General features: G+C 40.9%; 1 protein-coding gene across 1 annotated transcript; it reads left to right on the forward strand.

Annotated features, from left to right (window-relative positions):
• Positions 1-4,015: 4,015 nt before the first annotated feature.
• Positions 4,016-10,462, forward strand: LOC119786071 (cytochrome b561 domain-containing protein 1). The gene is made up of 3 exons (XM_038289156.1): positions 4,016-4,459; positions 5,584-5,621; positions 9,209-10,462. The coding sequence occupies exons 1-3, from the start codon at positions 4,300-4,302 to the stop codon at positions 9,713-9,715; spliced, it is 705 nt and encodes a 234-aa protein (XP_038145084.1). The 5' UTR covers positions 4,016-4,299; the 3' UTR covers positions 9,716-10,462.
• Positions 10,463-13,651: the final 3,189 nt, after the last annotated feature.

The following is a 13,651-nucleotide window of genomic DNA, read 5'->3' on the forward strand; positions in this document are numbered from 1 at the left end:
TTAACATAGTTTGTCTTTAGGGATTTCAACAGATTATAATTTAATCTTTGAAATAAACGTCTGCAGATATTTCTGATCAGTTTAGTGATCATTCACTGTTTCTTCTCCATGGCAACAGTTTGTTTAGCTCCATTAGAGATTGAACTAACAGATTCTGCAGAGTGGGAGAATAGAGATATGATGAAAAAGGGGTCCCTATGTCCTCCAGCAGTCTAAGCCTATAGCAGCAGAACTATAGAAGCCACTCTAACTAGAAGCTTTATCAAAAAGGAAAGTTTTAAGCCTAGCCTTAAAAGTAGACAGGGTGTCTGCCTCACGGACTAAAACTGGTAGTTGGTTCCACAGGAGAGGAGCCTGAGAACTAAAAGATCTGCCTCCCATTCTACTTTTAGAAATTCTAGGAACCACTAGTAAACCTGCAGATTGAGAGCGAAGTGCTCTGTTAGGAACATAAGGAACAATCAGATCTCTGATATCAGAGGGAGCTTGGCCATTTAAGGCTTTATATGTGAGAAGGAGGATTTTAAATTCTATTCTGGATTTAACAGGAAGCCAATGAAGAGAAGCCAGGATAGGAGAGATATGATCTCTCTTTTTCATTTTCATCAGAACTCTGGCTGCAGCATTTTGGATCAGCTGAAGGCTTTTAACTACAGTTTGTGGACTTCCTGATAGTAAAGAATTACAATAGTCCAGCCTTGAAGTAACAAATGGGATTTAAATGACAGGTCCTGATTGAAAATAACTTTTACTATATTATCTGAGATCACTAACTCAGAGGTTCCCAAACCTTTAAGCTGCCTTATGACCCAAAGTATTGGCTGAGTAAAAACTTTTAATTAAAATATTTAACCACAGTTGTACTAATATTACATCCAACAACCAAAGTAGTTGGTTTTATAGATTTTGTGACACTTATATGTTCTTTTTTGTTTTATTTCTGTACCCCTATATTGGTTAAACTAATCAACTTTGGGACTCGATGCTCTAATAAAAGTGCACTCATTTATCTGTTTAATTATATGATTGGCCTACTTTAGGTTAGATTACAGGATGTTAGACGCTGAGCTGTGACCTCAGGCTGGGGTCACTCCTCTAACCTGAATGATCGGATGTTCAGACCTGAGGATCAAATGTCTGACAGCCTCACGTCTGACCTACAGTAGGAGGATTATGTTGTGTGAATTGGAACGTTATTCACAGATCTACAGAGCAAGAAGCCTACAGTTTGATTTATTTTCTGTAAAAGATCATAAAATAAAGCAGCGGAGCCACATGGCAGATGTTTTGGGTACTGTGGAAGTTGTTCCATATGGGATGGGAGGTGAAAAACTCGAACTCAGTTTTTCTTCCCAGCCACAAAGGAGATAAGATTTGTCTTTAGCATTTGCTTTTATAAACAATATAGAAATAAATAAAAATAGATTTGAGGGCGGTGTCCAGATGAAGAAAATTAATGAAGCTCAAATGTATCCTTTCTACAATTTCATTTTCAAATATTTTTCTTTTTAAAGCCTAGTCTCTCATGATGATGCAGGTCTAGCAGAATGTGCTTATAGTAAATATCCAGTGGTTTAAGAACCAGAATGTCAATTATACCCAGTCCTTCTTTTCACTGTAGACAAGCCATGATCTGCTTATCTGTTCTCCATTTTTCATTTGGATGAAATAATAGCTGCATGAATCATGACAGCAGACAAGATAGAGGAGAGCAGGAGGCGGGGTTACCAATCTACTCGCTCTGGAGAGCAGAGTTCGCTGCTTTTAGATGTTGTCTCCAAAGTCTCCAGCAGCAGAAAAAAGTCTCTAGATTTGGCGCTAGGAGCTTTTTAGAAATCAAAGTGCTAGAGGGGTCTGAAAAGTGGCTAAATACAGGTGCTGGTCATAAAATTAGAATATCATGAAAAAGTAGATTGATTTCAGTAATTCCATTTAAAAAGTGAAACTTGTATATTATATTCATACATTACATACAAACTCATATATTTCAGATGTTTATTTTGTTTAATTTTGATGATTACAAATGACAACAAATGAAAATCTCAAATTCATCATATCAGAAAATTAGAATATTGTGAAAAGGTTCAAAATTGATGGCCCCTGGTGCCACACTCTAATCAGCTAATTAACTCAAACCACCTGCAAAAGCCTTTAAATGGTCTTTCAGTCTAGTTCTATAGGCTACACAATCATGGGGAAGACTGCTGACTTGACAGTTGTCCAAAAGACGACCATCGACACCTTGCACAAGGAGGGCAAGACACAAAAGTTCATCGCTAAAGAGGCTGGCTGTTCACAGAGCTCAGTGTCCAAGCACATTAATAGAGAGGCGAAGGGAAGGAAAAGATGTGGTCGAAAAAAGTGTACAAGCAAGAGAGATAACCGCACCCTGGAGAGGATTGTGAAACAAAACCCATTCAAAAATGTGGGGGAGATTCACAAAGAGTGGACTGCAGCTGGAGTGAGTGCTTCAAGAACCACCACACACAGACGTATGAAAGACATGGGTTTCTGCTGTCGCATTCCTTGTGTCAAGCCACTCTTGAACCACAGACAGCGTCAGAAGCGTCTTGCCTGGGCTAAAGAGAAACAGGACTGGACTGCTGGTGAGTGGTCCAAAGTCATGTTCTCTGATGAAAGTAAATTTTGCATTTCCTTTGGAAATCAAGGTCCCAGAGTCTGGAGGAAAAGAAGAGAGGCACTTCATCCACGTTGCTTGAAGTCCAGTGTAAAGTTTCCACAGTCAGTGATGGTTTGGGGTGCCATGTCATCTGCTGGTGTTGGTCCATTGTGTTTTCTGAGGTCCAGGGTCAACGCAGCCACATACCAGGAAGTTTTAGAGCACTTCATGCTTCCTGCAGCTGACCAACTTTTTGGAGATGCAGATTTCATTTTCCAACAGGACTTGGCACCTGCACACAGTGCCAAAGCTACCAGTACCTGGTTGAAGGACCATGGTATCCCTGTTCTTAATTGGCCAGCAAACTCTCCTGACCTTAACCCCATAGAAAATCTATGGGGTATTGTGAAGAAGAAGATGCAATACACCAGACCCAACAATTCAGAAGAGCTAAAAGCCACTATTAGAGCAACCTGGGCTATCATAACACCTGAGCAGTGCCACAGACTGATCGACTCCATGCCACGCCGCATTGCTGCAGTAATACAGGCCAAAGGAGGCCCAACTAAATACTGAGTGCTGTACATGCTCATACTTTTCATGTTCATACTTTTCAGTTGGCCAACATTTCTATAAATCCTTTGTTTTTATTGGTCTTCAGTAATATTCTAATTTTCTGATATGATGAATTTGAGATTTTCATTTGTTGTCATTTGTAATCATCAAAATTAAACAAAATAAACATCTGAAATATATGAGTTTGTATGTAATGTATGAATATAATATACAAGTTTCACTTTTTAAATGGAATTACTGAAATCAATCTACTTTTTCATGATATTCTAATTTTATGACCAGCACCTGTATAGCGACTACACTGCTCTTTGCATGGTTTGTTTTCAAATGGTTTGCTGCTGTCTGTTTGGACCTTTCTGAACATGTGCAGCAAATGGACTGATCCAATATGGTGGACACTGAAGGGGGGGGCTGAGACACACTTAATATTATCAGCGTTCTGATGGCATTTCAGCCATTTTTATCAAAAACATAATTAATGTGCAGAAATAAGGAATAGCTGGAAACAGAGTTTTATGGGGCCCCCAGGAACTTGTGGCCCTAGGCATCTGCCTAGTATTGACTAATGGTAAATCTGCCCCTATAGAATCTATATTATGTGGTTCTACACATCAACACGTCAGGTGATTTCTGAAAGTTACAGATTTTTTAAAATGATATAGAAATGTTCTGATATTATAGCATTAAATTAGTATTTTTAAAAGTGAGTACTTTAATACTTTAATACTGAGTGGATGTTTGACTGAGTACTTTTACTGTAGTACTGCTGTTGAGTACTTGGTCCACATCTGGATGCAAAAACTGGGCTTCCTGTGACGTAACCCTGCTTTCTCCATGGCTCTGCTTTGGGCCAGCTGGTCACTCCTGGTTGCCATGGAGAATTAAAGTCACAGTGCGGATTATTATTCCTCGCAGCCTTTGGCTCCGAGTTTAATGAAAGGCGCAGATATTCTGGACGGACTGGTTTCTGTGCTTCCTGGATTATACCGGAAGTAGCAGCGCGTGGCGATTGTGATCGAGGCTCGCGTCCGCTTCAGAGGCGCATGGACGCCCACAGCTCAGCCTCCATCCTGCAGGGCTGACGGAGCAGCAGCAGCAGCAGCATGATGCCGTCTGAGGTGGAGTACAGCCCGGTGGGAGAGGGGCTGGGCATGCGGGACTTCTGGCTCTATGCGTGGCTCCGCAGAGCGGCTCTGATCTTGGCTCATCTCAGCGGCCTGGGCCTCAGCCTCAGCATCTCGGTTCTGTCCAGACCAGGAACCAGTGAGTGGCTTCAACTGGGATCCACTGGTTCCCAGAGGAGGGGGGGTTACTGGTTCCATTCAGTCAGTCTCTATGGAGAAACTTCTTTCATTAGCTGAAATATCTATGCTTAATGAACCAGAAAAATAAGGAGTTCACTCTGTCATTTATTCATTTAGAAAAATCAAAGTCCCAAATTAAATATTTATTATTTTAACTGAATGTTTATTCTTCCAAACTTCACTTAGACACATTTTATTTATTACAGCTTTCATAATATTTCCATTCATTTCTTAAGTGATCAAAACCAAACTTTCCCTATAAAGGCTTAAAGTGCAGTGATGACCAAAACGCATTGATAAGGAAGTTCAGAGCTTTAATATAAATGGTGCAAATATGGTGGGTTGCAGCCTCCACACCACACTAAACCACCAACTAAGTACTTTGTCTGGTAAATAACTATTTAGTTTGGAGCTAAATATGTTGGGCTACTCTATAAAGCTTAAAGCTATTTCTGACATTTTGAATTGAAAAAGCTTCCTGGATGGGAAGCGAAACGTCTTCAGACGTGGAAACAAAGTCCAGTGGATTGCTTTTAACTGAAGAAATTTATGTTCAAAATTTCTCGCCGTATTTCAACATGTTTCAGCGTACTCATAACTTATACCAAACAAACCCATAACTTATCCAATGTATTGCAATTCAACTCAAACTTTATTTATAAAGGACATTTAAAACAACCAGGGTTAACCAAAGTGCTGTACAGATATCACAGTTGCAGGAAATACGGTAAAAACTTACAAGCTAAAACAATGCAATAAAATAGAATGGAAATAAAATAGAATAAGTAAAGATTTTAATAAAAATGTAAATAATTTTTTTTTGTGTGCCAGATGTCAAGTTAGACAAAGCCAGGGAGAAGAAGTGTGTTTTTAGGGAGGATTTAAAAACCTCAACTTGTGCCAGCAGTTCTGCAGGCGTTTTTGCCAGACTTTGCGTATATCCGGCCTACGCTGGCCTGAATGGCTGAGGTGTGACAGGAGCTTGAAGAGTTTTTCTGTCTAACTGCAGAGAAGAAATGTTGCATCTTTCTCAGTTTCTAGTTCATGTCTGCTGAACTTTTAGGATGTTTCTCTGTTTTGCAGGTCTTTTTTCTTGGCATCCAGTGAGCATGTCTGTCGCAGTAAGTGTCCATTTCTTCTTCTACAGACACTTCTCCAGTCTGTAGGCTTCATAGTTAGCATGGCTATCACTGCCCCTACATGGTTAGCATGGCTAGCACTGCCCCTACATAGTAAGCCTGGCTATCGCTGCTCCTACAGAGTTAGCATGGCTAGCACTGTCCTTACATAGTTAGCATGGCTAGCACTGCCGCTACATAGTAAGCTGGCTAGCACTGCCCCTACAGAGTTAGCATGGCTAGCACTGCCCCTACATAGTTAGCATGGCTAGTGCTGCCCCTATTGAGTTAGCATGGCTATCACTGCCCATACATGGTTAGCATGGCTAGCACTGCCCCTACATAGTAAGCCTGGCTATCGCTGCTCCTACAGAGTTAGCATGGCTAGCACTGTCCTTACATAGTTAGCATGGCTAGCACTGCCCCTACATAGTTAGCATGGCTAGCACTGCCGCTACATAGTAAGCATGGCTAGCACTGCCCCTACAGAGTTAGCATGGCTAGCACTGCCCCTACATAGTTAGCATGGCTAGTGCTGCCCCTACATAGTTAGCATGGCTAGCACTGCCCCTACAGAGTTAGCATGGCTAGCACTGCCCCTACATAGTTAGCATGGCTAGTGCTGCTCCTATTGAGTTAGCATGGCTATCACTGCCCATACATGGTTAGCATGGCTAGCACTGCCCCTACATGGTTAGCATGGCTATCGCTGCCATGGCTATTGCTGCCCCAACATGGTTAGCATGGCTATTGCTGCCCCAACATGGTTAGCATGGCTATTGCTGCCCCTACATGGTTAGCATGGCTATTGCTGCCCCTACATGATTAGCATGGCTATCGCTGCCCCTACATAGTTAGCATGGCTAGCGCTGCCCCAACATGGTTAGCATGGCTATCGCTGCCCCTACATGGTTAGCATGGCTATCGCTGCCCCTACATGGTTAGCATGGCTATCGCTGCCCCAACATGGTTAGCATGGCTATCGCTGCCCCTACATGGTTAGCATGGCTATCGCTGCCCCTACATGGTTAGCATGGCTATCGCTGCCCCAACATGGTTAGCATGGCTATCGCTGCCCCTACATGGTTAGCATGGCTATTATACTCAACTCCAGTACAGCTTGCTTACAAAAGCAGCAATCTCATCTTGAAAAAGCAATTTAATTATCTGCTGATTGAGTGTATTTTGTGTTTTTAAGAATTACTTTTTGTAAAGTCCCTAAAAGGAAGGAAATGAGTCCCGGTAACGGCTGATATACTAATTATACCTGCTGCCTCTAGCAGCAGGTATAATTAGTCTCTTTCCACTGGAAAGACCAGGTTAACGCTTCCTCCTGCTTACTGAGGCAGCAAGTCCACGCCTGCAGAAAGTTATTTTTTTTTTATTTATATTAAATTTGAGGTATTTAAAAATGTTATTTTGACAATCAATGTTTAACTGTCAGAAAATCTGGTTATTCCGCTTCCGGATCTTGAATTGATCATGTGTTCAGGATGGTCCCATTTATTCACTCATACCTGGTTAATAGTGAAAGTTCTCCATTAATGATGTCATAGCGGGCTTAGGTGATTGGATGATGATCCAGTGGGGTTTAAATAGCTTCGGTAGATGAGCAGCAGTGACTCAGCAGTGACTCAGCAGTCAGTCCCCATCTAGAGTCTTTGTGTCTCTGTCATCTTTCCATTGTAAATATTTGATGCTGGAAGAGGAGGAGAAAGCTAACAGCTTCAGCTACTGTTTCACCTATTTCACGAGGCTTTCTGAAACCTGAGCAGATGACTTCAGTCAGGGATCATTAGTTCACCATGACGACACCGGGTCGCTACAAACACACAGCTGGTTCCTGGTTTGGCATAGTACTGGGGACCAGTTGTACCAAAGTACTTTGCTTTACGTTTAAATCGAGTGTAAACTAGGTTAGGGTTCAGGTTTGGTCAGGTATGCGCTGTTCCCGGTTGGGTTTATGGTTATTGTCAGGGTTGAAAATGAACTCCGTAGCATCTCCGTTTAAATGTGCAGCACCACCTAGAGCCAAAAGTGGCATATGCCAGTTGAGGACCGACTTCAGCCGGTTTGACCATTTTTTTTCAAATATTATTTCAACTCTGAATGTATGAAAATTATAGTTCCATGGATCATACACCACACATTTTACAGCAGGGGGCAGTATAACCTGTTGTTTGCAACCAGAGACGAAGAAGGAGTGTAAAGACGTTGGCTAGGCTAATGGTTAGCATATGACTGACAATATGCTGCTGTTTTTAGTCACATTATGAAAGCAAACGCAACAAGATTTGGTGGTATAAATTGTTTACTTTTTTTATCAACACATTTACAAATACACACAAATATTACTTTTTCATGAAGGCATAAATATATTGGCCCTGTCCGAATTCATGTTCTGTGTCCTTAGAAGGCAATATTCGAAGGACGATGACGTCATAGCGCGGCGCCGAGGTCTGGGTGGATTCCAAGAGTCCTCGTTATGCGGCCCTAAAATGCGTCATTCTTTTAGCCCGATTTGAAGGATGGGTCCGATGTATCCTCGCTATCCTTGGTTTACCCAGGATTCATTGCGAGACCAAGCAAGCCGTGATCAGAGGAAAGGTTACTTGGTGACGAACAGTGGTGAAAATTGGAAGTTCGGTTTAATATAATCCAGTCTGTGAATAGTTCCGTCTGAAATGAATGAAATTAGTTGTTTTAATGGTTATTTAGTCAGATATGTGGCGGTAATGTTTGATTTATCTAAAGGTTTTTATCTGTTACTGTTACCTGTTTGAATTCACAGCCAAAACTCTTCCGGTCTCCTTATTTTCACGGACTTGAAAGGATCCAGTCCAGGTAGACCGCGTCCTTGGAAGGATGCAGCCCAGGATTTCGAACAGAGCCAATGTCTATAAAACCAGATTCGGATATTTAGCGCCCTTGCAGGACCTTTGATGATACTGGCATATGTCCGGTTCCCACTGGCATATACCACTTTTGGCTCTGGCTGTCTCTCTGGATGTGAACAGACATCCCGCCGCTCTATCAGGAGCAGCTCAGCCCAGAACATTCTGAAGACATCGTCCCAGAACCACGATCCTCACCCTGATCTGAGCCCCATGTTCGGACCGAGATGTCTGCGTCACTCAGAAGCAGAGCTCAGAAGATTCTGCCTCCTGTGGTCATCATTAGGAAACATTTAGTCACCTAAAGTTTGATTTGAAACATTTCAATCATGCAGGTCAGGCTCAGAGCCACTATCTGCTGTGCTTCTGTTGACTTCAGAATAAAAGCATGAAAAAAACAAACTGAATTCAAAGTTAGTTGTTGGATAGTTTATTGTAGCGGCTGTAATCAGCATTTCTTTGTGGTTTATTTCATTATCAGCTGATGTGTGATGGATTAACTTTTTTAGCTCGTTAAATTCTGCTGCTTTTTTCTATAATTTCACAAAAACTCTGAATTTGATCCCATTTCTCTCCTCCATCTAAGTAGCTGGCACTCGTACTGGACTGATTAGACTTAGACTGACTAGACTAGATGTAGAAATGAGAGTTTCTGCTTCAGATTAAACATGGCCGCCCCCTCTCTCCTCTCTGCAGTACTGCTTGTGTATGACTGAAGGGATCCTGCTCTTCTCCGCTGAGGGAACCATCTTCTGCCTGAAGTCCCGGAAGAGTAAAGTCCGTTTCCACTGGTTGTGTCAGGCGCTGGCCCTGGTAGCCGCCGCCGTCGGCCTGGGCTTCATAGTGGCCAGTAAGAACGTCTCTGAGCTGCCCCACCTGGTGTCGTGGCACAGCCTGCTGGGGTCCTGCACGCTGGCTGCCTCCCTGCTTCAAGCAGCCTGCGGCGTCTGCCTCATCTTCCACAAGCAGCTGCGGCTCTCCGCCTCCCTGGCCAGACTCAAGCTGTACCACGCCACCTGCGGCCTGCTGGTCTACCTGCTGGCCACCGTGACGGTCATGTTGGCCATGTTCTCAGACTGGTTCCAGGCCACGGTGAGGGGGGGAGTGTGGTGGGTTCTGGTCATGCTGCCGCTCATCCCTGCTCTGGTGGCGATGAACCAGATCACCAACGCCTACCTGCCTCGCAAGAAGCTGAGCAGCTAGCCTCGGCCTGGTCAACATTCACTGTCCATCAGACGACTCAACTACCTGAAGAGTTTTTAATTTAAACGTAAAATTTTGTTTCTAAAGCTTTGATGAGAACAGTTTCTTACTTCTTTCCGTCCTGTTTTACCAAGTCCACACAGACGCCAACTAGGGGTGAACGGGGCAAATGCAGTACGGAGCATCAGATGGAGACCTGAATGTGTGCAGCAACTTAAATAGTGGAAGATGAAGCTAAAAGTATTTCCTCTCTATGAGGATCAGCTGCTGCAATAAAGATGCTGAGGATGACTTTAAACCTGTTAGGGGCATTCTTTAGATTAACTGGCCTATTTAATATAAAACAGGTGCTGTGCTGTGGGAAAAAAAAAAAAACGCTTTTGAATTCGATGCCTGGTAGTGGAACAAGAGATTGAAGTAAATAAATTAACAAACTGATGAGCAGCAGCTGCAGAGGATCCAAGAGAGGATTTCCTCCAGAATCAGAGCTGGTGGAGCGTCTTTTAATTTCCCTACTTTATAAAGCCCTGCTGCTTTATAAAGATCAGCTGCTTTATAAAGATCAGTTGTTTATAGAGATCAGCTGCTTTATAAAGATCAGTGTTTATAGAGATCAGCTGCTTTATAAAGATCAGTTGTTTATAAAGATCAGCTGCTTTATAAAGATCAGTTGTTTATAAAGATCAGCTGCTTTATAAAGATCAGTTGTTTATAGAGATCAGCTGCTTTATAAAGATCAGTTGTTTATAAAGATCAGCTGCTTTATAAAGATCAGTTGTTTATAGAGATCAGCTGCTTTATAAAGATCAGTGTTTATAGAGATCAGCTGCTTTATAAAGATCAGTTGTTTATAAAGATCAGCTGCTTTATAAAGATCAGTTGTTTATAAAGATCAGCTGCTTTATAAAGATCAGTTGTTTATAGAGATCAGCTGCTTTATAAAGATCAGTTGTTTATAAAGATCAGCTGCTTTATAAAGATCAGTTGTTTATAGAGATCAGCTGCTTTATAAAGATCAGCTGCTTTATAAAGATCAGCTGCTTTATAAAGATCAGTTGTTTATAAAGATCAGCTGCTTTATAAAGATCAGTTGTTTATAAAGATCAGCTGCTTTATAAAGATCAGTTGTTTATAAAGATCAGCTGCTTTATAAAGATCAGTTGTTTATAAAGATCAGCTGCTTTATAAAGATCAGTTGTTTATAAAGATCAGCTGCTTTATAAAGATCAGTTGTTTATAAAGATCAGCTGCTTTATAAAGATCAGTTGTTTATAAAGATCAGCTGCTTTATAAAGATCAGTTGTTTATAGAGATCAGCTGCTTTATTAAGATCAGTTGTTTATAAAGATCAGCTGCTTTATAAAGATCAGTTGTTTATAAAGATCAGCTGCTTTATAAAGATCAGTTGTTTATAAAGATCAGTTGTTTATAAAGATCAGTTGTTTATAAAGATCAGCTGCTTTATAAAGATCAGTTGTTTATAAAGATCAGCTGCTTTATTAAGATCAGTTGTTTATAAAGATCAGCTGCTTTATAAAGATCAGTTGTTTATAAAGATCAGCTGCTTTATAAAGATCAGTTGTTTATAGAGATCAGCTGCTTTATAAAGATCAGTTGTTTATAAAGATCAGCTGCTTTATAAAGATCAGTTGTTTATAAAGATCAGCTGCTTTATAAAGATCAGTTGTTTATAAAGATCAGTTGTTTATAGAGATCAGCTGCTTTATAAAGATCAGTTGTTTATAAAGATCAGTTGTTTATAAAGATCAGTTGTTTATAAAGATCAGCTGCTTTATAAAAATCAGTTGTTTAAAAAAATCAGCTGCTTTATAAAGATCAGTTGTATATAAAGATCAGCTGCTTTATAAAGATCAGTTGTATATAAAGATCAGCTGCTTTATAAAGATCAGTTGTTTATAGACATCAGCTGATATTTATAAAGCCCTGCTGCTTTATAAAGATCAGCTGCTTTATAGAGATCAGCTGGTTAGATTGAGCAGCCAGCTGAGCCCTGAATCAGACGAGTTAGTTTAGACCGCAGCCGTTTAAATCCGTTAGGAAGGATCCAAACTGGAATATATGCACTTGAATTTTAATGTGTGGTTTTCATTTCTGTACAGAAACCAGATTATTCCGTCTTAATGTACCTTCAGCTGCGGAACGCTGCTATAGAAATAAGGTGAACAGAATGTAGGGAATTTCTTAACGGCTCAGGGAACCTGATGCAAAGATCTACCAGATCAGTTAGAGGAATGTCTGGTTTCTGATTGGCTCAGGGTTCGTTAGTTTTCTTTGCTTGTTTATAATTGGATGTAAAGCTTTTTACTGCCTTTTCTGAGTGAAGGGTTCTGTGTGAAGTGGTTGATTTTTATCGTGTTTTATGTTTAAATCATGGGATTTGTTTGGGAGCAAAGGAAACTAATGGCAGAGCTGGAGTCACGTGACCAACGAGGAGGGAAAAATGATGTCAGAACGCTCAGTTAACTGAGTCCACTATATGGTGATGCAGGGGTCGGAGGTCAGGGCTGATGTTCGGACACCACCTCTGTTCCATTTGTCTTCCTCTAACCTCAGCTTTTTTTTATTCTTTTATTAAGATCTGAGACTTTTTTTAAATAGCAGAGCTCAGTGTGTCTGAGAAGGCAGGACTTTTCTTCCAGACTGACAATCATTGTTTTCTGCTTTCAGCTACTTTACTTCGCCAAAGAAATGTTAAATAACAGCAAATATGGGGAATAATATGTTGAGCGGTACCTACAGCCGCTGAGGTCATTTCTTCATGGTCAACATGTAGAAATGCTGCTGCCTTTACGTCCAGAGCAGCGGTCGGCAACCCAAACTGCTCAAAGAGCCATATTGGACCCAAAAAAAATAAAAAATCTGTCTGGAGCCGCAAAAATGTAAAAGTCTTATATAAGCCTCATATAGCAACACGGGCTTTAAGTGTTTTACCCCACTATAGAAAAGGACTATATGGGCTTAATATATAATAAGCATTCACAATTAAATGTTTATCCTGAAGCTAATGTCACATAGCAGCATGAGGTGAGGGACGAGCAGTGAACGCTCCGCTCCCATCGCGCAGCGCTTCACCGAGCGCAGCGCTTCACCGCCTTCACTGCGTGGTTTAAGTTTTCTTGCAATGATGAAATTATAGAAACACAATAAAGGAATCTTTCTATGGTGGACGTCTTTCTGTTGGGAGGAGTTTATTTGCTCTGTTCGAAAACCTAGGACGCATCCTTAGAAGACCGGATTCGAAGGCCGATGACCTCATAGCGCGGCGCCGAGGTCTGGTCGGATTCCAAGAGTCCTCGTTATGCGGCCTTAAAATGCGTCCTTCTTTTTGCCCGTTTTGAAGGACGGGTCTGATGTATCCTCGGTATTCTTGGATATCCCAGGATTCATTGCGAGACCAAGCAAGCCATGATCAGAGGAAAGGTTACTTGGCGCCGAACAGTGGTGAAAATTGGAAGTTCAGTTTAATATAATCCAGTCTGAGATTAATGAAAATAGTTGTTTTAATGGTTATAGAGTCAGATATGTGGCGGTAATGTTTGGTTTATCTAAAGGTTTTTATCTGTTACTGTGTAAATGGGTTTGGCTGGAATTTAAGGACAGATTCTAATATATCTGCAGGGTGGGGACTATAAATCTGATAGGATTTTTATCTTTTTATTGCTGTTTTGCACAATATGCTTAACTACGTATTTTTTGTTGTTGAATATTAGAGATTTTGCAGATATATTTTTTATAAATAAATTGTTTAGATTTACTTATATCTTTCTACCCCTTTTATAGAATAGAATAGAAAATCCCTTTATTTTCCCACAATGGGGAAATTTACAGCAGCAGAAAGATTATTGAAAATGGTCACACAAATGTGGACCTTAGAAAAATGTATAAGAATAACATAATAGGGAAGAGTTAAAATAT

Source organism: Cyprinodon tularosa, unplaced genomic scaffold (assembly GCF_016077235.1).
Source record: "Cyprinodon tularosa strain WSP-4 unplaced genomic scaffold, ASM1607723v1 ctg264, whole genome shotgun sequence".
Classification (NCBI taxonomy): Eukaryota; Metazoa; Chordata; class Actinopteri; order Cyprinodontiformes; family Cyprinodontidae; genus Cyprinodon; species Cyprinodon tularosa.